The following is a 25,599-nucleotide window of genomic DNA, read 5'->3' as shown; positions in this document are numbered from 1 at the left end:
ACAGAGTCTGCCTATAGGCATGTGTTTTCACGTCATAATTAGCATTTTTGTTGTCTACAGAGTTTTGTTCAGCATTTGCTTGAACTAAACGACTTTCTTAGGAGACGGATATTCTGGTTTTCTGGTGGGTACATTTTGTTTAAATTGTTTTAAGCCTGTTTTTTGCTACAAAAAGTTAGCATTAGCATTAGCACAGTTAACCACAGCTGTAAATGCACCATGCTAACCATACTAACAGGTAGTGGTTGGCTTATCTTCAACCTCTTGTCCAAATATGGTCACTTTTGGCTCCAAAGATCCAAGATGGGGATGGCCAAAATGCTGAACTTAAGGCTTTGAAACAGGACTTCACAAACCAATGGGTGATGTCACGGTGGTTACTTCCATTATTTAATACTGTCAATGGTACTTACACAAATTATTCTACTCTCAGTCTGAGTTTGAGTTCAAGAGATCCGAACAGCCAAAAGTGAGAGTTGGCAGCTTTGGTAATTACATGTGACAGAATTCTTATTTCTCGCTGGAATGTAGTCATACATCTCTCCTTGCATGCTTAACCATCTGTTACGTCACCTTGTAGACTGGATAGTGCTCAGAAATAGTTTTGTGCTTTTGCAGATTTTTTCAAATCAGTCCTTACATGATCTGACTAATGCAGTCACAAGTGTGCTTGTGTGTGTCCATCTGTGTCTAGGGTCAGGGATGCACATATCTGTGAACATATGTGTTTTCAGGAGAAAAGTGTGCACTCGTCTAAATCAACAAAGAGTGAAATGCATTTGTGAGAACATGTTTGCGTTGCATTTATGAGCATGTGTGTGTCACAGCACTAATCCCACTTAATATCTAAACTTTTACACAGAAACACTTTCTGTTCACAAGCTCCTGCCTCGACATATCAGTGTATTTGTACAGGTGCTTGTTGGTGTTCTCCTGTGTGTGATGCACAGTACTCACAGTGATATCAACCGATAACAAGCTGTTGACCCATGCTAATGCAGGTTTTTTAAAAGAGCCATTTGTAGAGCAGGGAGCTCTCAAGTTGGACTTGACACACATTTCCATAATAGCTCAAAATAAGAGTGGTGAGCACGGCCCCGGATGGAGAAAATGCAACACAGTAATGTGTGTGAACAAGTCTGTTCGTGGTCTAATAACCTGCAGCTGCGTAAAGAGCATCGGAACATTTGACACACTGCTGCTTGTATTTCCACAAAATGGATTCTGCTTGCGTTTGTGGATATTTAAAACCAGGCAGGAAGTTGGAACTCTTCACAGGAGACTCAGTTATGCGAATATGCTGTATGCTACATATTTACTACAGTAAATGAAAGAGAAATACCCCCTGGGTTAAGGATGGGTTTGGGCAGCATTTTTTTTGGTTAAAATTGCGGACTACATCTCCAAATTGCGCCATGGCATACTCTAGTAATTCTTAGTGTTCCTGAACCACTCAAGCTCCCTTTGCCTGACTCATGGCTCTACAGGCTGCTCAATTTCACGGTGGAGGAACATCCCAAAGAAGAGCAGAGGTCAGTCTCGCTATTCAGGAAAAAAAAATCCATTTAAGGATAGTAAGTTCGAACTACGTAAAAGTGATCTCAGGCTGAACTTCAACTCAGAGTAACTAGATAACAAAAAGCTGCAGGGAGCTACTGTAAAGTCCGAGACTGGGAAACCATCTTTGAAAAACAGATAAAAGTATGGCGGTGACATTCTGTCGATAGCTTTCTTTTTTGCTTGGCTGCACTGGTGTCAGAGGTCAGAGGGGATTTCATTTTCTGAAAGACATTTAAACCGAATGGATGAGTGCCAATGAGAAATCCACATTAATATTTAAACAATTCTTGAAATCCAAGAGTGTGCACCCACAGTGCAGATTTGTACGCTTTTCCACATATGTACAGAGAATGCTTTTCGAGATCTACACAGGTGAAACGTAGTTCAGTGGCTTTTTATGGCAGAAACACATTTTAAACACACTCTACAGTTCTTGCACATCGACTCAAATCCTCCCACACACACCAACATCATTCTCCCCGATGTCCACTGCTTGTCCATATTCATTATTCACACTCGTCTCTGTAATTGCAGTTGGTGTACAGTAAATATTTAATCTCTTCATACCTCTAAGCTCCCCCACCTCCAGCGTTCCTCCTCCCCCTCCTACTCACTCAGACTCCTTCAGTTTAGCTGCTTTGAATGCAGGGATAAATCTACAAGCATCTGCTGATCTCATGTACATTTATGGATTTCTATTGGCTCATTAGGGATACTGTTTCAGTTGGCTGGTGTGTGTCCTGAAGCCTTCAAATTAATTCGGTAGATAACAAAACATCCCATAACCACAGACTTTACTGCTGTGCGTGTGGTGTTCTGCTTTGGCTGCAGCAAGGTAAAAGTTTGCAAAGGTTCTTCTTTGTAATTTGCCAACAGAAAACTGCTTTAACACTTTGAACTTCTGAGAGGGTGCTCACACTTTAGAGCCCAAAATCCTAGAATTTATCCCTTTAGTGGGAATTCATACCAGAAGTGAGACGAGGCGGGAGCTCAAACAGAGTCGTTGTGAGTGATTTAAACCCGCAGTTATTGAAAGTACACTTCACTACACAAAGGGAAGAATAATAAAATATTTGCATCTCATCATGCACCTGCAAGCGTGTTCATCTGAACTGTTTTTCTATGCAGATGATTCAGCTATTCTCATATCTCATAAAGATTCAGCAGTTGTTGAAAAGCGTTTGGGTAAAGAGCTTGAAAATGTTGAGACTTGACTATCTAATAACAAGCTATCTCTTCATCTAGGAAAAGCAGAAGCCATGTTTTTGGATCCAGATTAAAACTAGGAAAGACCCTGGAGATGGAGGTAAAGGTAAGAGAGACTGTTACTTTGGCAAAGGACAAAGTGAACTATTTAGGATGTACATTATATAAACACCAATTGGGGGAGACTGGCTGTGAAAGCCCTCACAAACATCTGCCAAAAGACTAAATTCTTGGCAAGACAATAAAGGTTTCTGGATAGATCAACAGTAAAGACCTTAGCCAGAGCTATAGTTCAATGTCATTTTGACTATGCTGCCACATTCTGGTTTAATAGCACACCATAACACATTAAAAAAATATCACCAGACTGCCCAGACAAGTTTATTAGGGTTGTTTTCAACTCACATTTTCTCAAACTTAATTGCTTTCAAGCTGATAAATGAGTCATACAATGATTGGGATTTACTCAAAAAATGGTTCATAATGAGGTCCCCAAATATTTGTCCTGCTACTTTAATCACTTCAGAGACAATCATAACTACTAAACAAGACATATAACCTCTCGTGGTTTCAGTGATTCATAATTATTGAAAACCCTGTTGTGTTGGCTGTTTTATAATGCTATTGACAGCTAACTCCTCACTCCTCTTAACCAGCTGGTAAGGGCTGCGAGTTTTCTGGAAACAGCCTTGGCTAAAAACAGGAAGGCCTAACCATCTGCTGCAGACCACATTTTGGCCATCGTCATGGCTTGAAAACTGACATCAATAGAAAAGTTTGGTCTCAAAAGAACCCACTGGCTTTTTGACAAGGAAACAGGGCGACGCTAACTTCTACATCGGCCTACAGAAAAACGTCATCCTTGGAGCACTCTTCACAAGCTGTCGGAGTAAGCCTGGAGCCCACACTGTAACTAACTGCACTCCCTGAAGAAATATTATCATGTTTTTGGAACAATGAAAGAGTGATTCCAGAGAGAAGCAGACAGAGGGGTCTACAGTCTGTGTTTGAAGGATATATCCAGGATGTCAAACTGAAGCTTTAGTTAGAAGCTAAAGCCGAACTATAGGCTACAGATCACAGTGTAAAAGTGAACCACCACATCACTGCTGATTGCCACACAAGACAATGAATATAAAGGGAAACTTTGCTGATATTGAACCAGCTGTGTGGCATCGCAGTGTGTGCAGATGAACAGTGTTTGGCTTCACCCCGTGTCGCTGCAAGTGGACATCTGCCGCCAGACAGGCAGGGATCTCTGGGGGAAGTCAAACATCGTTCATCTGTGCACAATGAGATGAGTTTTTGGGACAGGAAAGAAAAGTATAACTTTTTTCCACCCTCTCCAGGGAACCAGTATCAGCAATACACCGGAAGCATTTCAGAAGCAGAGCAATTTGCCTACCAGATTTTGTAAACTTTGTTGATTTGGTCATTTTTCCTTGATATTTGTGCTTCTTTCATAAATAAGTAGGAAAATGTTTTTTTGTGTGTGTATTTTAGTTGTGTTTATTTTTGTTATTTCCTACTTTGTTGTGCTGAAGCCTGCAAACAAAGTCAATACTATTAAAAGTCCAGTTACGAACGATATGGATCAAAGATTTGTGGCTGTGTTTTAGTTATTAAAAATACATTCGTCCTCATGATTATATTGTATCTATATTTCACATTTAGTGCCCGTTAGCAGGAAAACTTGATCTGCTCTGAGCAACGCGCCCTAGCTACATCAAAAGCCACAGCGAAGGAATTTTTCTTTTATGGTTTCTACACATCTTGCCAAAGGACTGCAGCTGAAAATTAGCCAGGAGGCTAACACTGGCACATCGTCAGGAATGCTGATTAATATGCGTCGTCCAATAAATAAAATAAATGAAATGTAATGAAAAATAGACAAAGTGTGTATTTTTCTTAGCTTTCGGGATGCTTCTGAAACACACTGCAGTGCCTCTGTTGGAAATGCAAGAACTGTCAAGAGTGGCTGCAGATAGCTCGGGCGGCCGCCTGGCGCAGACCTGCACTCTACTCGGTGCACTTTTCTAGTTCAGCAGGTTCTCTCTCATTAAAAGTGCCAGTCCGTATTTGATGTCCAAGAATGAGCAGGACAATATGTTCAAACTTGAGAAACAGCAGCAACCCTGCTCTCATCTGAAATTAAATGGAAACCCATGTGACTGATGCAAAGAAGACTGAAACAAAAAGCAAACCACCGTCCTGACAATCACTCTTACACACCTGGGGCAGGGCGGGGCTACACGATGAAGGAGGCCTGATTTGCTTTAGTCCCTTTCAAATGTACCTCATTTCATGTTTTTTTTTCTTATTCCATAATCTGCAGGCAGGCGCATTAAAAACATTATAACACCCCGAGTGCAGTGCTGTCAGAACATACAGCTCATCATCTGAGAAACTGCTCTCTGATTTATGTAGATCTCATATTAAAGCCCCACTGTGAAGCAGACCTCATGTATTATTCACAGCAACGGCCATGCGCGCGTTTGTATGTGCTATATAAATGTGTGTGTGTGTGTGTGTGTGTGTGTGTGTCGTATTCTGTTGCATCTGTTTCTGACTCATCACAGGCACAGTGGATTACTAAGCAGAGCGAGAGAGTCAGAGGGAAGCAGACTGGGTTAGAGAGACAGGGACAGTAAGACATAGTGAAACAAAAACAAGGCAGAGAAAAGAAAACAGTCAGACTTAGTTAGAGATCATCGTCACAGGGTTTTGGAAATATAGTTGTACTGCAGATGTGGATAGAGAGTGGAATAATTTGATCATGAGTACAACATCTTTATTATTGTTCACGTACTTTAACCTAATAATCCATGCTGCTTTTATTGAGGTAAATGCCTATTTTGCTCTTTTATTGCTCATTAATTGACTGATTAAACCGACTGCATCCCCAGTTCGTTAAACCTCAAACACCCTGGGCGTGATGGATAAAAGATGCATACGGACAAAAAAGAGAAAGAACTTACAGTGACCATATTTGTGAGGGCTGTCTTCTAGTTTCATTCATGAGTCGCAGTTTGTACATATGACTATAAAAGCCACATTTACCAGCTTCATTTAGAACTTTTTCGAAGCATTTTCCACACTAAATGCAGCATTTTATTTCCCTGTTTAGATGTTTACTGATGACATGTGTAAGCATATTTCATTTTTCATGCATCTTCACCAGTGCGCGCATTTCTTCAGTGTCAAACAGGAAATTAAGCTGTCATTAACTTCAGTTTGTTGGGATAAAAATCTGAGGAAGGCTTGGTCACGCAAAGAAACAGAAACTAGATGGTCATTAACACGAGGCAGGACATTGCTGATGTAACCACAGTGCAAAAACAACCCAGCAGGGATAACAAAGAACAAAAAACGGAAACAAAATATCTGAATGACTGCATAATCTTTTCTGTGATCTTCACTTAAAATGACTCATATGTGAGCTTCCCAGCTCCGAGCATTTGTTTTTTTTTTTTTTGTTCTGCTTTGATGTACAGTAGCAGTAGCATGGTGTAGCTCAGCGGAGAGGAGCAGGGTGACAGCTTCAGAGTCGAGGTTTTATCCCTTCGTTCTGGTTCACTTAGACTAAATGCACCCCAGATAGAGAGAACAAAAGGTGTTTGTTTTGTTGTTTTTACAAGACAGAGACAAACAGTGAAGGAGGAGTGAAGGGAAAAAGGAATAAAGCTGGAAACAATGAAGATTGTAAGGCTGATCAATAAAGTGATACTTTGAGTTCTTTTACTATACTTTACTGCATTTAGGTCCACATGTCACTGCAGCGTGCGTCTCTATGGAAACACTTTACCTATAATTTGCAATGTTGATACCAAAACCGCACATCCACACTTCAAGCATTAATTACACACATAATTACTTTGCTTAAAATATCCGAGGCATCAGCTGCAGATAGGTGAAGTCCACAGGAAACTACAAACATAAATACCTGCAGTAAAGTGGCTTTAAAGGGATAGTGCACCCAAAAATGAAAATTCAGCCATTATCTACTCACTCATATGCCGATGGAGGCTCAGGTGAAGTTTTAGAGTCCTCACATCACTTGCGGAGATCCAAGGGGAGAGGAGGTAGCAACGCAACTCCACCTAATGGAGGCTGACGGAGCCCCAGATTCAAACGTGAACTCTGTTTTTAGCCTCATTGTAGCCTGTAGCTCTGACTGCCTATCTGTGCACTGCGCTCGCGTGTGTGCGCTTGCACGAGACTGTGAAACATGGGCACCGCCTTCATGTGTGTTCACGTGTTTTTGCTGGTCTCACGCTCTGTACACAGAGGCAGTCAGAGCTACAGGCTACAATGAGGCTAAAAACTGAGTTTAAATGACGTTTTTCCAAACAACTTTTTATGTCGGGGCTTCAGGACACTTGGATCACTACAGACGAGCAGTATGGAGATATTTTGTGGTTTCAATTATGTGTTTTTGGACGTTTGAATCTGGGGCGCCGTCAGCCTCCATTAGGTGGAGTTGTGTTGCTACCTCCTCTCCCCTTGGATCTCTGCAAGTGATGTGAGGACTCTAAAACTTCACCTGAGCCTCCCTCGGCATATGGGTGAGTAGATAATGGCTGAATTTTCATTTTTGGGTGCACTATCAATTTAATGAGCATGAACTCTATAGATCATTGGTCAGTATCAATTACTTTTTTCTAATGATTTGCATCCTGATGGTAAACACATTCAAGACACACTGATGGCATCATAACTCAAAGCCCTGCAGAGTTACTCAGGCACATTTAATGTGTCTCCACTATAACTACAGAAGCCAACCATGCAAGCACTTGACCGCATCACCAACAAAGTGTTAAGTGCAACGTGTGTAAGAGACAAACTTTCACACCTGAATCCCAACAGCAGCAGACAGCAAGCAGATCAGACCTTACCATAAGTGGTGAACATGTCTCCAGTGTGACCCAAATGTATTCTAGTATAAAGTGTCAATGTAAAATGGCTGTAGGAGCATCAAAGATAGAGCTGTGACCTTGTTGTCAAAGGATCACTGTGAAACATTTAATGAATTACCCGGCATCATGAGCAGGGCAACTCAAATATTCATCATAGAAGCAATCACGCTGCTGTATTTCATGCTGGTTGAACTAATCCGTCCCCTTGAAAATGGGACCGTTCATGCAGCTACAATCGTTTTTGTCTTGCTTTCAATGACAACTCAGATTCATCAACGCGGGCGCACACGTGTTGAGATCCAAATAAAAAGAGAAAAGGTGACTTACTATGGTGAAGTTCATGACCTTGAGGATCCAGATAGTTAGCGCCAAGTTGATCAGGATCAGGATCATCAGCAGCAGGACGAAGAAGTAAAGGCAGCGTTTCCTCCAGCCGTATATTCCCACTTTGTACACTTGTGGTTTCTCTGAACTCTGGACATTGTTCCTATGAGTGCACTGTTCTTGGGTCATCTGAGAGGGGACACAGAGAGAAAAAGGAAGAAATGATTATGGCTGAGGGCAACATCTTGACCTCTCGGTTACTGATACAAAGACTCCGTCAGACTCTCTGTACCTTTCTCTTTTTTTGGCATGTCTGCAGCCTGGTTTGCACGGACTACATTATTTATTTATAAAGCTCTTATTGGGCAATTGGGCAGTGTGGGAATCAACACAGGGGATATAGTTTTATTTTAGAGTGCTAGAGGGAATTTGCATTAAGTCCAAGCTGCATTACTTGCATTTATTTTGCTTCTTGTCTGCAACAAGCCGTAAACCCGACATACACATACTGTCTACTTAGAAAGCTGTTATGGTGAGCATGTCAGCAGAGTTGCCTCCTTGACATCGAGTAGTGCAACATTATCATTCTTTTAGAGCTGCACGTCCAGCATTCATTCCTTCTTCAGCCCCTACTTGGACTCTTGAGAGACATATCTGTCTATTTAGCTGCTAAATGTTCCACTGTGTTCACCAGCTAGTTGCTAACTCCGTCTGCCTGCTGTTTGGTGCTTGTGAGTAGCATTAACTGCGACAATTTACAGTCGCTCTTTGTCTAGTCTGGCTGTTATGTATTCAGCCATTATTGCAACCCATCGGGCCTCCATGGTGAAGCCACCCGTGATTGCTTGGAGATTTGTGTTGCAGCTGCAGAGACTGTGTAGATTAGGAAAAGACCTTAAGATAAGAGATGGGGCTCATCTGAACATTAGTACAAATAACATGCCATAAACATTCCTCTCACATACTCCACTCCAATACTGACCAGCCATTCAGTTTGGGCACCATGAATGACAGTTTAGTTAGCAATCCCATTGATTGATTGCCCTATAAGTGGTCTATAACTCCATTATACCCCCTCTGCCCCGTTGATGTGCTGATAGTGCCGATTAATGATGATTCTAATTGTCTGCCTGTGAAGACGAGGAGCATTGTTCACTTCAAGCGCCATAATAATGGCCTAATAACTCTGTGGAAAAATACAATTTACTGTCCACCGTGCTTTGGAGTGCGCGGCTCAGACCACCAAAGCCAATCGGTTTTGACAACCACACACATTACCCGCTAACTGAAACAAATGGCACAAGACAGGGGCCCGGTGAGAAAGTGCTGAAAGCTACAGAGGAAACTCCAAAGCACCAGTCAGCAAAAGCAGGGAAATCTCATTGTGTACGGTCGGATTTTCATTTTTGTTTGACGGGAGATGCAGGGAGATGAAGAGGCATATATTTGTGATGTCTAGGCTGACAGAAAAGGGGGAAATCAGTGCCGCATGAGTAAACAAAGCTTTGCTAACTTTAAATTGGAGGAAAAATAACATGAAGCTCATTAGAGTCCCCTACAGGCTGCAATGTTCATCACACCGTGCAGTGCAAAAGTTTTAGTCAAGAACAATGGTGACTGTCAGAGCTGTATCCGTTTTAGTGATAAAAACACAAAGTTTTGTGGCAAATTTCTAGTTCATGTTTTTCTGTCTCTGATGAGACTCTCGTTTGTAATCTCACCTACAAAGCTCAGCGCAGCGTGATGCCTTTGCGAGGCAGCAGACAGCAGCAGACCTCTGTTTGAGACCAACAAAAGGAAAAGTTGGGACATTTCCAGGCAGCTTTGCTGTAACAAAAGCTCGGGACACACAGTTTGGGAGAACTGTGTTTGCAGCCAGAGCGGGTCCAGTCGCCAGAAGAAAATGTGCATATCGTATAAGTGACCTCGCGTATGAGCTCACTTTGTCAGCAGCTGTCGTGTCATAACCTGACGCACCTGCTAAGCTGCACCACTGTGCAAACACCAAACTGGTTGTGGTTTAGTGACCTGTCTCTGTTTTTCCAGTGGCTCTTTAGCCACCAAATGCAAATGTTTTCCACTGCAGATAGCGCCACATTAAGAAAATGTTTTTTTGTAAATGAGAAATTGCTGCATTAGTCCTGTCCATAATGAAAATGATGCTGGTGATAGAGGAGAGGTAACCATGGCAAACTAGCCTCTGCAGACCATGAATATTCTTTCATTCATCCATGTTTCATAACCGCTTTTCCCGTTGGAGGTCACGGGGGGGGGCTGGAGCGCATCCCAGCAGACACTGGGCGAGAGGCAGGGTACATCCTGGGCAGGTCGCCAGGCTAACACACAGAGACAGACAACCATTCACGTTCACATTCACACCTGCGGCCAATTTAGAGTCACCAATTAACCAGCATGTCTTTAAACCATTAATATGCACACCCAGTTTTCTGGCAATAGCTGTGGAGATCATCTCGAGCTGGCTCCAAGTAAAGACAAGGTGTCTTCCCTATTAAACGAATTCTGGATTTAGTTCAATATGTTCTTTTATTATCCCTCGCCCCCCAGAAGTATCTAGGCTTGATCTCACAGTTTAACAGCAGCATGCACCTGATTGCTCAAGCTGTTTGTTTGGTTCAGACTTATTCAAATACAAACATGAATACAATGACAAACAGCTGTATGAGCCAAAAGTAACCCCGGCTGTTTGATCAGCTCTTTGGCAGAATCCTCATAAAGAGCTGCAGCCTGTGAGTGGGGATTAATAACGCACCTGATCCTGCATCGCACCTTCTTTTATGTTTCCATCTGCGAGCACCTGTCACAGCACAGACCTTCCAAATGTGGTTGTGAGTCATGGCAGACACACTAGCTTCACCCTGGAACAAACCGCTGTCCTGTCAAATCACCCGTTTGAACAGGATCCAGTTCGGCTGACAGGGCTACTCTGACATTTGTTTACACCAAGGAGTTTGATAATGAAAAACCACATGCACAAGATTCAAAGACTGACAGACAGGTTTTCCATTTCCTCTTTCTAGATTTGTTTTTTTGATTTTTTCTGCTGTGGTGCGACAGGCTCAGATAACTGACCCTGAAAGTGATAGGAAACTAAAACTTCAAAATGAAACAGATCATGTCAGTTAAATTTGGTAAGCTGATGGCAGAGAGAAAAATGAAAAAGTTGTATAACATTAAAGTTTTGAGACAAAGTTTTGGAGAACAGTACTTAATAAATCCCTAACATGTGATAAGAGAAATGAGGACATATGACCCCGAATTCTGACTAACCATGGGATGGAAAACTCAAGAGTTTTCAGTTCCAGACAAGCTAATCAGAGTCAGTTAAATCATCTCGAGTATGTGCACCCTGAATTAGGCCTGTGCTTCTGAGGCTAAAAACATGCAGCCATTGCGGAGGTGCCAAAAACTGCAGTTCCTTGAATGGCCACTAGATGCTTTTTCCAAAACAGGGCAAATCCCCATAGACCCCGATATTAAAATGCAAAACTTTAAAGCAGAAATAAACATGTTTAAAGCCCAGTACAAAAAATGGTTTTGGTCTCTGAAGCTAATTTCAACATTCATGTCAATTGTAAGGAGGGTGAATTTTTTTCACCCATTTACATTTTATCAAGGCCCAATGTTATGCATATTTAAGAGGGGGGCGGATTAAGTGATGGGCTGTCTGCGAAGTGTTGGTACAGTTTAGGAGTCAGGTCCACCCCTCGCTCCTCCACAGCTCCCTTATCCAAATATGCTCACTTCTGGCTCTCCAAAAAAACCAAGATGGCAACAGCCGAAATGCCGAAGTTGAGCTTTAAAACGCCAGTCCACAAACCAATGGGTGGCGTGATAGTAGCGACAGCCATTATTTGTACAGACTATGGCGACAAAATAGCGACAAAATAGCCAGCGTCGCCCCGGTCAAAATGGTCGCGCAATGATTACGTCACATCCAGAGCCCAGTAACTTTACAGGAACCTTCCTCCTACTCCGCCCTCTCAATGGAGACACGGCGGTTGAGAGGGCCGAACGAGAGGACGTTCTTGTAAAGTTCCTGCCCCCCAAATAGTACCAGGAACTTCTTCATCTATTGACGGCTGCTGTTCTTCTTCATGAGTTAGCCGCTAATTGCTAACAGCTCCTTTTTAACTCTCCCATGGTGGGTCTCACGCATAACACATCGTCAAAACGTCACACCCGCCCTGCCCATGGTCTCATCCTGCTGGCTGTCCTGTTTATACAGATACTGTTCCTGCGCTGTTACTACCCCCCATGGTGGCTTAAAGGCGAGACCACTCTGTCCCCCCTTTTCCACGATTGTACCTTAAATACAGCACAACTAAGCAGCATTATGGCGTGATATTCCTGCCTTCAACAGGCAGTGTAAAAGGGGCTATGATTATAAGCCAACAATCTGATCCAGTAATAATGTGGCTGGTGATTTGCACTTGAAAGGCATGGAAGTTAAAATGCAGTAAAGTCTTATTTATAGACATCTATTGGGATACTGGCTCAACAGCATTCAGTGGGTTTATTTCAGCTACTTCAACAAATGTAATTTTAAAGATACTGATAAAACACATTCACACTTAACTTACTTTTATATTCTGCAGCTGCACCACCAGCCTGCTAACTCTGAAATATTAACATATACTCTCCTATATCATAAGTCATGTTCTGTCGCTGCAACAAATCACATAATGAGTGATAGAGATAATATTTCATTGATCCCATGTGTCTGAAGCTTCATACTGATTTTTACAATTTAAACTGAGATTGCACATTCTTTGTGATAAACTGCTCTTACAAACGGGCAGATGTCTGCAGTCAAAAACATAAGGACATTCACTGGTTTCATTCTGAGCTGAGGGTGACTTGACCCTGTGTAATATTTCAGTGTGAGGGCAAAGAGGTTAAAAGAAATGACTGACAGAAGAAGCTCAGGGTTTGTTGAAGAAAACCTACCAGCAAGCAGGTTAGGTTCACAAAGCCAGTTACCCCAGTAACTATACTAGAGTCTAAGTTACCTCTCTTTCTGGACTGGAAATATAGTTTCCCTCATCTATGGGCTAATTTACTCAGAGTTTTCCCTAAACCTACTTTTTGTATTATCATAATTATAATAGCCTAATAGTAAAATCACTGATACAGGCTTTGGAAGTTACAGAATAGCTGAATACTTTTCTGTTCATTAGAATAATTCAATTACTGTAAATTTGCAACAGTTGCTGTAATTGTAAGGCAACAATGCTGATATTCTAATAAAAGGAATATCAAATCTAAATTGGAAATGAGATTGCTGTGTAATAAAAACGTAATTTATGGAAAGTGCTTTAATGTAGAACTCAACAAATCTGTTTACCAAAAACTTAAATAATGTGAACTGAAAAATGTCCTTGACCAAAGTAAAAGACAACAAACCTAGACGAAATGAATACAAATAAAACAGAATACTGCAGAGGCTGCCAAGTGTCTCCAGGTGTTGTAGAGACGAGAAGCATCAGCGTCTTGGCAGGAGAGCAACTCTCACAGTGACACCAACATCAGTGTCAGCTGCTCACAAGTCAGAAGGGGAAGAGTGTGTGTGCTCACGCATTCATGTGTAAATGTGCTACGTCTGAGGTAAGCCTTCACACCACTGACACACACCTGCAGTTTGGTAATATCCCTTTGTGTGTTGACTATCATGGTTTGAGCCATGGGGTGCTTAAGGGGCTCATGAAGGATACCAGCCGAAGCGCTGATTGTGCACACCTTCTCCAAATGCCATATGTCACCAAGATGCAGTTAAATCCATGAAAAGAAAAACAACAATGGTGGAAAGTTCAGAGACACTAATCTATGCTGATGTCACTGCTATAATGTCCACATGAACATGGTCCTGCCATGTTTATAATGTTTGTGTTTGGACTACTGAGCAATGTATTATTTTGTACTTTCCTTTTTCAAACCAGCCTCCCCACAAGAAGCTGGATAAATCAATCAACTTGTTTGTCACATGGACCTCGAGACACATTTCTGAAAATTGTGTGCATGACGACTCCTCTGCAAACTAGTTATGTTTACCCATAACACCTTTCTCTGTGTATATTCCCAGACAAGCTTATGTGCACTTTTGCAGTACCATGTATTTGTGGATAATGAGGTATACTGGTTGCTTACCTGACTTTATATAAGATATATATAAGATATCATTATACAGTATCTGGTAGATGTGTACACTGATGTAATAAGCAAATCATTTAAATTAAACACTAAAACATGTCATACTAGTCCATACCCATTGAGTGCACAGTTGCCCACGTACAGTTTCACATGGTGTGTGTTTGGGATACAGGTCATAGGAAATTGCAGATTAAATAGTCAACTGAACCCATTAAGAAGAGCAATGTATTCAGACAGAGTTTTTGATAGTACGATTGCTTTATTGAAAGTACAGTAGTACCATCGCCAATAGTGGGATAGTTAGTGGGCTAAAACTGTACATTAGTAGTTGAGGTAGCACGTTGAAAGGCAGATAGTTGAAGTGTTCATATTGACTTAAAAGTGGGGTGCACTGGTAGTTCACATGGGAAACATAGATTGACCACGTCAGTGAGTAGAAAAACGTGGGACAGACAGAATGACTGACTGACAGTTTCCGTGATTATGTACAGCACACTATACCATGACTTAGTCGGCCACAGGGGGAGCCACAGCGATCGGTCGCATTTTAGACATTTTTAAGCATTTTTCTGTTGTTATAGCACCACCCAGTTACCAATTAGAGTTAAATTTCTCCAGTCACCTTGAGGCATCCTGTTCTACATATCTACCAAGTTTAGTAAAAATCAATGTGGCGGTTAGGCCTAAATAAGAAATGAGCTCTCTAGCGCCCCCATTTTGTTTGATGGGGTCAATAATGGAGGGGTCCCCTCAGATTATGTGTGGTCATATGCCTACAAAGTTGCGTGGTGATGGGTGAAACCCTTGAGATGTTCTACACCTTTATGTGATGAGCCACGCCCTCCGCAATATTCATTGCCTTATAGAAGCTCAGTTTTAGTAAGTTTTCCAACTTTTGCCAAGAGGGAACTTTAGATATTGGTCCCTAGATTATGTTCACCCAGTTTCATGCAGATCGCTCAAACTTCCTAGGAAGAGATCGATTTTACGTGTTTTTCGAAAAATTCAAAATGGCGGAAAATCTATATAAGAGGAAGTTATGGGTTCTTGAGGCAAATGTGTTCCTCATGAGGAGAGGCATCTCTGTGCAAAGTTTCATGTCTCTACCACATACGGGGCATGAGATATGCCCATTCAAAGTTTGCAATTTCAATCGGTTGCTATAGCGCCCCCCTTTGGCCAATTGATGTAATATTGCTTCATTGGCATCCTCCCATGACCCTCTACCACTGTGCCAAATTTCACATGGATTGACCAAGTCAATGAGGAGGAAAACGTGGAACACACACACAGACAGAGTTTTCGTCATTACATAGTAAGATGTAATTGCCCTCCAGAAAGATGCACATTGTCTGATCTTACGTCCATATTGGCAGGTCGACATCGACTCATTTCTGCATTCTAAAAATTAATCATAGCATTAATTCAGGCACGACACAATGTCAAGCTCAGCTCACATCCCAGCTCCATCAGCTGATTGAGCAGCTGATTGATGGAAGGGAGTCAGCTGATAGATCGCACGATTACTTTCTATGCAACCAATTGGGGAATCTCCTTCAGGGCGACCTATTTAAACTGCTCTGGCCTGCCTACTGTTGCTGCTTCCTCTGCAAGCCACTTTGCAACCCGCCTCCACCCCAGCTCCTCCTTTTAATGTTGTGTCTGACTTATCAATGTCATGTTTGTCATTGATGCTGGCTCTGTTCTGTTCCCTGGGGAATCTTTGCTGCTGCTCTCTTAGGCTTTCCATGTAGGCGCATGGAAGGGCAGGGAGGTGTGCTCTACCTGTCTTAAGGAATTTCTTGGTGGGTGCATGAAAGGGCGGAATATAATACTGCATGGAAATAAAGTTTTCTTTGACAAAAATGGTCCTGACCGAAGTGCTTTTACCATTGTTAAAACAAAATTGTTGTTACCTGACACATTGATGATTACAGTTTGGTTAAGTTTAGGCACAAAAAACAATGGTGTCCCTAAGAATTTACATATATGATTTGATTGGTCTAGTCTTACATGGAGTCATCATCAAATCTTTTCTTTTTTTCCTCAGCAGTTCAGATGTGGAGGATCTTGAACTGTTGCCTTGAGCCCTTCTAATGTCTTTTATTTGGAACATTTTTCATTGCTTGCATAACTTATCCAGCCATATATATGTCCATATTATTGAAACTAAATTTACAGCTTTTAAAATACAGTTATAAGTCTCTCTCTGTCTTTAAACTTCGAAGGATGTATTTATGTACTGTAAAACTTTTTAAATCATATCCGAGTGCATATTCTACAGCAGCTTAATAAACACACAGGGAACTCTAATCAAAAATACAAACACAACAACAAATCGATAATAGTTTTTAAAGTGTTATGAATGTATTCATTGCTTGATTGGTTTCTTATCTCCACACACATACTTCTCTCACAAAGTGTATCATAAATCAAATAAATGTACTGCAGTAATGAAATATAACTCATCTCTCCTCTGTGCTTTCTACAGACTCTCCCTCCATGCACAAAGAGCACTGATAGCTTTCCAATAAGCTCTTAGGCTACAGGCTGACTGAGAAAAGAAAACGGTGCTTGGTTACAGGCTAAATAATGGCCACTCTCATAAGAGTGGAGGTGTGTGTGTGTTAAGAAAGCCGAGTTGAAGAGCCAGGGAGGAAGAAAATAAGTGGCAAATTGGAGGCAAATCAAATCATCGGCCTTTTGAGTCTTTTTCCCTCCACTGCTGCTGTCCAACGGTGCCTCTTGTTCAGCCAACTATTCATTCAGAGAGCCTGAAGAAAACCCAGCGGTCCAAAAACAAAGTCTGTCTCTGATTAGAGAGAGAAATGAGGTTTTACAAAATGTTATTGGTTATTCCTGCTGCCAAATAGCCAGGCAGCTCCCCATTAGGTCTTTTATAGACAACATGTGGATCAGTACCAGGACTGACTTGGCTGCTGCCAATGGATACGCCATTACTGAGGCTTGAACACCTCCAAATGTATGAATATACAAAATGGCCGACAGCCAGAGGCAGTTTATTGGCTGTTACAATGTGTGGGTAAACAGGCAAGTGGACAAATGTGATCGGCTGAGTGAAAAGTTACTAAACATTCCACCAAATGTTGGTTTAAGGTCATTGAACATCATCTCCAGTATCTTAAGACGGAGGCAGAAGCTACATGGTTTTAGGGTTTATTTGGATGAAGTATGCTTATCAGGATGTCTCTCTCCTCCATACATGACTGTCTCTGCATCTTTTCACCAAGTTCGTTGCAATGTTTTTGTTTATTGTTCTTCCATGTGCTCCTTTTCTGCTTGTATCGTGCAGCCGCCTCAGCCACTAACCAGGACTTTACAGATCCAGTAGCTACTGTACTCAATTGCTTCTCACCACTCCTCCACTGCTATTTATATAGTCCTGTTCCTTCATCTAAAGAGCCCCTAGAGCACTTCTTTTTTATTGTATGGTTGAAGTACCAGGACCTCTCCACGAGTTTTATTTGTTTTCCTCTTAGCACTGAGGCAGTGCAGGCCAGTGGAGGCAAAGAGCAGAAGCAGTGTGATGAAACTGTGATGAAAACAGTCTCATTGCCAAACCAACTGCATGTTCTTATCTGAAAATCAACCCATGCAGACGATGGAGAACAGGTCACGTCTCATAAAATATGCATAGAAGTATATCTGCAAGCATTTACAAAATATGCTAAATATATTCAGTTGGTTTTCTTCTACTACAACTATTACGATCATTACTACTACCACTAATCCTTATTTATATAGAAACAAGTTTATATAGAGTCAAATGTAGTGGAAACCTCTGATAGTGGTCACGTCTGGGTCAAATTGATCATTTTAGATCTATCTTTCTGTTTCCATCACTAGTAGCCATGACTAGCAGTCATTAGCTTTGAGGAAACTAAATTTTTCATTGACAGAAACTTTCTTTACTCCGCCCTCAGATGATCAGACATGTTGTCAACAAGCCCTAAAGTTAGCCAAACTTATGTTAAAGAGAAAAATAAAATTAGAATGATCATTACCCTTACTGACTGACTCTTCTTGTAGTTGTCTGTAGTGGTCAAGCAACATCTGGATGAACTAATCACGATATATAACATTGATTCACTGGACTGGGCAGCCAAAGGTTTGATTACATCACATTTAAGGCCTCTGAGCGGCAAATGGGGAGAACTTGTTCGGATGCGTGTTCTGGGTTCGTTCACAGGTTACTGTCCATTCAACAGTTAAGTGTCTGAGTTTCCTTTCATCAATTCCAGTTTCAACACGCTACAAACTCTTCATGCTGCTCACAGGAAATGACCACTTTAGAATGAAAAGACAGTACAGACAGTACTTACTCACCCTCATGCCGACAAGAAGTCCAGTGTAGTTTTGTTAATCCACAAAACTCGTCCAAAATCACTTTGAAAATGTAATAAAACTCTGCTAATGCATTTCAAAAACGTCAGAACGACTCATCTGTCATACTCGCGTACAACTCCAAGACTCGAGAACAAGAACGTCTTTGAATGTTCTTGAGTCTTGCACGAGTTGCCATGTAAACACAGCATGCCTACAGGCTGACTGACCACGGTGAGAAATGATGCTATAAAAGTGGAGTAAATTACATCTTTTCAAGTCAATTTTACATGCCGCGGCTTCAGGGCACTTGGATTACGATGGACGAGCCGTTCTGGTGTTTTTGAAATGCATTAGCAGAGTTTGATTACATTTTCAAAATGATTTTGGACGTGGGTTCTAGGCCTGGGACAATCAGCGATCAAATCGTATATTGGTGATTGGAGGGTTGCCAGGCGATTTGCTGGATATCAAGGCGATTTTGAAGAAAAACAAAAAAACAAACAAACAAAAAAAAAAAAACAGCGCTCTACCGTGCATTAAAAGATGTTTTTTTGGGAAAATACATGACTATCAGAGAAGCCCTGTTTACAAACAGAGCTACAATCCATCTCCTCTCCTCTCCTCTCTCTCTTCTCAGCGGAGGGTGCCCTGTCAGCCCAGCGCTGACAGTGACAGGGTGCATCTCTTTGATCCAAAGTGACACAGCCCGTTTGCTCATGCTTCGGGGTTGTTCAATAGAGTAATTGCAATTTTTTTTTTTTTTCATGTGTAACTATTGAAATGTTCACAAGGGCTTTCATAAATTCCTACAACGTCGCCTTTGCAGGTTAAAAGTTAATGACAGCGACTTGAAATGAGGAGGAGCAACATTTCTCTCGGTACTGACACCGCTGTGCTGAAAAGCCGGAGATGCTCTCTTTTGCATGTGATGCAAAATATTAAAATAACGTGGTACTGATCAAGGTAACCAAGGCCGTAATTTGCTAATTGTGTAAAGTTACATTAAAGCAACCCTGGCTTTTGGTTACACACACAACATCGGTATGTAAGTGACACATTACATTAAAATAGCATTGACTTTTGGATTTCACATGTGACATAACTGCGGTCTCCTGGATTAAAGACAATTATTTTACCCATCCACATTCCAAGGGTCTTGACAAAGTGTTGGGAATGGGCTGGGATTACAGATGCACTACCACCACTCACATACCTGGACATTTTGAACTCAATTTTGAATGGAGTGCACACACTTTAGTAAGAAAATGGGTATCTCACAAGATGGAGCCCCAGTCTCACAGGGTGTGACATACATTCTCTATTATCAACATAGCAAGTGTGCTCACTTATGGTTTTGTCTCCAAATAAAGTGTTTTAGATAGTCTGTGTTCGCTTGTTTACAACCTATCTGATAGTCAGCTCCAATTTTTTTGTACTTGCAATGTTGCCTTGTTCCCACATCTTAACAACTCATTTTTAAGAACTTTATCAGCAGAAAGAATGACCCTAACTACAAAAATAAAACCTGGAAAGAAACTACGCTTATCCCTTAATGGTTGTGCGCCAGAGTCACTGAGATAAATGCCTGTGTATTTATCATACCCAGTAAATAAAGGCTTTTTTGACCCTATTTCTGAGTGCACCGGCAGCCTTGCCTTTTGTCCCACTTTGCTGCCCCTCATTAACACCAAGGCCACATTCTCAGTGCAGCCCTTCATTGTCGTGTGCTGCGGCTGCTTGCTGGACTATTACAGATGAGACAAGTGTGGCTAATACTTACAGATACTGAAAAGGTCAGAGAATAACAGTAAACAATTTAATGAGAACTCCAACCTGTTCAGAATCTGACAAAGCTCCTTTCAAGTGATTAAACAAAAAAAGAGAGACGAATAAGAAAACATCCAAATTTCAGTGGTTAATTCTGCCATACAGACGTGAAGCCAGGCCCGGGGCCAAGCTTGACTGGAGGGCATAATGAATACTTAAACAGCTGAATAACTTTGGGCTCTTTCTTTTTCTTTTTAATGTGCGAATATAGAAAATGTTTTTTTTCCTTCTCCTGTCTGTGTTGTAAGTGGCTTTAGCATGCTTGTCAACAGCACTGTTGAGCACATGATTAGGATAATTAGGCAAAGCCTATGTTTGTAGGCCCTGTGTGACAGATATGATACTTAACTGTTGATTTACAATGAGGAGGGAGGAACTACAACTCTGCAGTATGTGCTGTTAAATTCATGTTTTAAAACTGTTTGTTTTGGAAATGGCCTGGAGGTTTAAGAAGCAGCCGTGTCACTTTGGATCCCAGTTTTATCAAGGAGGGAATGTGGGGTGAATAAAGGTTTTTCTTAGTATCTAAAATCTAGGTCATTTTCAACTTAAAGGGCAATTCTGGTTTATTACAACTTAAAGTGACACTTACCTTAATAGAAATTTTCCGTTTTTCTTTGTTTAGGTTAAAATAAGTGATAAAAAATGTAAGTGATAAAAACTCATTACTGTAACATTCTCATATGGTTCTAAGAAAACTCCAACCAATCATTGCGTTCGGACTGAATGCAATGATTGGTCGAGCAACCTGTCTATCTTCCCCACGTGGAGGCCTCCGACTGACGTAACCGCTCGCGTAACACTGTGTATCTAACGTTACCTTGCCAACGCCTACGTCTATCATGGACATAAGGGAGGAGGGGGGAGTAGGCCTTTGGAGGGAGGTGGAGTTGCAGGAGGAGGGGGATGGGACTTTGGAGGGAGACAGGAGTTGTGGATGTTTAAATTTTTTCCAAGTGCTGTGTGAAATGCAAGAAAGGTAAGAGCAGCTTTAAGTATTAGTTTTATAGATTTGCTCTTCATATCTATCACTTATGAAAACACTGTACTACAGGTTATCATGGGTTCACTTGGGTTACTGTAAATGATAACTTACCGGGGACCCAACTGTGCCTATCTTGCAACTCTAGGTGAACACTTCTGTTACTGCCCTGCAAACGGTTACTACATCCACACTTTGCTAACTGCTCTGGAGCATGCTTGCTAGTCACGTTAACAATCATGTCAGTAGCACAGCTCAAGACATTGCAGTCAGCAGAATTCCAAACGTCTCCTTCCAAAGGGCAAAAGATGGATGATCATGCAACACTTTATCCAACTCGACAGAAAATGGGTAACTTATAGAACATTAGCACACTGTCACCAAAACAACCACACTGTCCTGCACTGATGTCGTGGTCCTTGTCGGGGATGCATCAGGATATATTAGTGTTTACATCACAAAAGACATGTCGTCAATTGCGTCCTAGACCACCTCGGCATGTGGTTTGAGTAATTGATTCGCAATGTGTCTTGATGTCATTTACACAAGTATTCAGTGCTCTAAACTTGTGATCGGATAACCCAAAATGCATGCTAATACCAGGTCCAAACAGGCTCATACAGTAACACCTACAGGCAGATAAGAGACACCAATTAACCTGCATGTCTTTGGACTGTGTGAGGGTGCCAGGGAGACATGTGGACATGGGGAGAACAAGTGAATTCCACACATAAGGGCCCCAGCCGGCCAGTGGTTTCAAACCGGGAATGGTCTTGCTGTGAGGTGACAGTGCTAATCACTGCACCACTGTGCCACCTGGGTCTCTTCGATGTTAGGTCTAATTGGGTTAGCTAGGTTCCCATCCGTTTGCAACAGGTTCAGTGTCTGCATATGTTATTATATGTATCACTGTTGGACTATTCTGACTTCTACGCTCAAGCAAACACACCTCTACTCACAAGTCCAATACAGAGAGATTCAGAAAAAGCACTTTCTCTGGACAGAACAATGAACTCCTATTTTCAGAAAAATAAGCACGTACTGATGATTATTATTCTTTTATTAACCTTTGAGCACATCCTCTAGCTAGCATATGCCATGTGCTATATATAAATCTTTGAATCTTGTTTTCTTTTCTTTTACAACATTTGTGGACCCTTGAAGGCATCCACACTAAATGAACTTGAATGATGATTCATTTAACTGTAACTGTTTAACTGTTTTTCAACCTTTCTGATTTAGGCCAAATTATCATTTAAAGTTATAGTCCATAAGATTTCAGTCCTGGTTGGGTTAACAATTCTGTGTTTTAATAATACAGGATCCATAGTCCGAACACACTTTGAGTAGATACTCTTAGAGCTGGTGCATGGGTTTACAGTGCAGCCAAACAAACTGTAGGTTTACAGCATTCATTGTTTTAAAAAAGAAAAAAAAAGAATCTGGATGTCTCAGCATTCAGCCTTGGTGATCACCACAGGCAGTTTGGAAGACCCGGAGGCTGACCTACACTGACCAGTGCCTCTGGGTTGTCTTCCCTTCTTGCTTACCTGACTGTTATTTTCAACCATTTTATTTTCACATATACAGATGATAAAATTTTAGTGTGTTTTTTACTACATGCTTCCTTAAAGGCCGCTTCATCTCCAGGAGTTAATGTTGGGGAAAAAACTCATGACTTGCACTCTTTGCTACCATCAAAAGCTGATGGTTTTTAGTTTTTCCAATATGCCATTCTATGTGCAATTTCTCTGCCCGGGGGTCATTAAAGTTCCATCGTATGTGGTGAAACACTTGAGATTTGGTCTTTGTTTTTTTTGCAGAACCAAGAGGGACTGTTAAAATGTCTCACACTACGAAACAGGATGCAGACAGAAAGCAAAGCAGACAAACATGCAACTCTGATATATCTGGATTGGCTTTGTTTCCTTTAATTTCCCTGAGCGAAGTTATGTGGAAACATTGTGAAACAATCAAAATGTTAATGAAACACCATTGCAAAAGAAGGCAGTTTAGAAGGGAAAAGAAAACATGTCGGCTTAAACTTTCTCCTTCATGTGCATTAGAGGTGAATGGATTTTCTTTCCTGGTGCTTACAGCCCTGAATAATGACATCTGTAAAAACACAATGGCAATTTGTCTTTTGCAAAAAAACAATGTCAAGGCTACTCTGGATAATCTGCACACCTTGCTATAAACGTTTTCATTTGTAACTTCATTCCAAATGTAGAGTAAGTAACTGGGCCGTCCTCCTGAAAGTCCAAGATTCTAATAATCAGTCAGAGACCCCTCAATCGACTGAGAATCCTCGAGAATCCATAGATTTAGCTGCAGAGTAAACTACAGGCAGCTGCGGGACCAAGCCCAGTGTTTCCCATACATTCATTTATCTGTGGCGGTGCGCCACGAATAAATTATCTCCGCCACATATAGATTTTTCTGCTTTTGGCGCTACCTGTTCGACCTCACTCATAAACACATTATAATGGGACTCATTGTCTGTGAATGTAGCTTGTCGTTACAATTCCGGTGCAATAGGTGGCGGTATGTATCGTAAAGACGCACTTAACGCACCTGGTCCACCAGAAGAAGAAGAAGCAGACGTAGTAGCAGAACGGATCCAAAGACCTCTCGGTACAAATATGTGGGCAAACAAGTCCAAAAGTGGTCCAAACAACTCTAACTCATCATGTTATATTAGCTGTTTTATTAGCCTGTGTCTGTATTAACATAGCTGGAAGCTCAACATGTGCAGAGACATTAACTCACGCTGTTAGTAGTGTTAACTGCAGCGCGAGTCCCGTAGCAGCTCGCCACCCTGTTAATCAATTACAGCGGCTCCACTGGCAACGGGAGCGGCATGACAACCCCCGTCTGTCGCGGGACAACTCTCTATTTTATGCGACTCTTCTATTTTTGTCGCGCTATGCTCCCCTACGCGACCCTCCAGCAGATAAAAACTATATGAAATAGTGTGCTAAAGGAGCACAATGTGTTTTTAAATGAATAAACCATTATCAGAGGTGATATGTGATGATTTTTTCCATGCATTTACCCATGTTTATCCGTGACATTGTGTAAATGTCCGTGGTGGACATTTGAAAGCGAGTAGATGACAAACAGTACAGTAAACTTGTAGATAACTCAAATATATGTAATAACTTATGTGGAAAATGCTTTAACATTTCATGCAGCCTACATGCAGCCTCTCGGCTCGGCAAACAGTAAACAACCCTGCTGGCGTCTCTACGTGTCGCTTCCATACGCAGTCAGTGGAGCCCAAATGAATACGCCGCGACGCTACGCTGACGTGACGTAGGTTTGCAGCCGGTGGAGCCCGGCCGTGTGGTTCTGCTCGTTAGTAATTAACTCTGACGTTGGATGTTCATTTCTTCACACAGATGAGTATTGAAAAATATTTTTTAATCCCCCCCCCCCACCAGGACCACACCACCACGAATAGATTCCTGTCCTGTGGGAAACACTGCCAAGCCCATGGATGTATAAAGAAAATTGGATGCAGCATTGGAAGCAGGGCCCTGTTTGTTCCTATAAAAGTTGCTCAGTGGTGCATGAAGCCAAAAAAGCTTGATTTCCATGGTATAAAATTACCCGGATCTTCTACATCATGGAGCCCACAAAGCAAGTGCACTATAGACTTATGCTGGCCAAAGGCTAACTTCCTGTTTAGCCCTCAGCTAACTTGAAAGTGGATACAAAAAATGATTCAACCCTGCTGCTCTGATGGACCTTTGAAATGTTACTGGACCAAATGGATTACATCTTGATAGTAAAAGTAGTCATTTAGGGGTTGTGACACTAGAAAATGAATCCGCTGATTTACAGATGCCTTTTTCGCAATGTAAGTCTATGGGCAAGGGTGTGTTTGGGCCTGTGACATCACATGACAAACTCGCAAGTTGCAAATCCACGTTTGGTCACTATGTAAAATTCACTTCAAAGCCTGGCATTATTCCTCGGGGCTTGACCCAGACCGAGGGTGAGTCTCAGTGAGACGCAGATGCCAAGAGGAAGAGCATCTTTGCCTGGTCTGGCTCCTGTAATTTAATCTTCTGCCTTCTGCTTAAGAGTTGTGAATTTACAGCTCACAGCAACTCTCTCTGGCCTGTTTTTGCTTTCTCGTGTCAGCAAAAAATGCTACAAATTTGATCCTTCATAAGTGTAGTTAGCCTGATTAAGCACTGAGGGCTAACTGTGAACATTGCTGTCACCCTGAACGTCCTGCCAAACCCCGTTCAGACTCCTAAA

General features: G+C 41.6%; 1 protein-coding gene across 1 annotated transcript in view; it reads right to left on the bottom strand.

The window, feature by feature from the left end:
- The window catches only part of sgcd (sarcoglycan, delta (dystrophin-associated glycoprotein)), a 234,245-nt gene that overhangs the window by 176,443 nt on the left and 32,203 nt on the right, over positions 1 to 25,599 (bottom strand). The window contains exon 2 of the mRNA XM_049591379.1: positions 8,010 to 8,195. Coding sequence (XP_049447336.1) covers positions 8,010 to 8,195 — 186 coding nt within the window. The remainder of the gene's footprint in view (positions 1 to 8,009; positions 8,196 to 25,599) is intronic.

Source organism: Epinephelus fuscoguttatus, linkage group LG12, assembly GCF_011397635.1.
Source record: "Epinephelus fuscoguttatus linkage group LG12, E.fuscoguttatus.final_Chr_v1".
Lineage (NCBI taxonomy): Eukaryota > Metazoa > Chordata > Actinopteri > Perciformes > Serranidae > Epinephelus > Epinephelus fuscoguttatus.
This window is presented reverse-complemented; position numbering and strand designations above follow the sequence as displayed.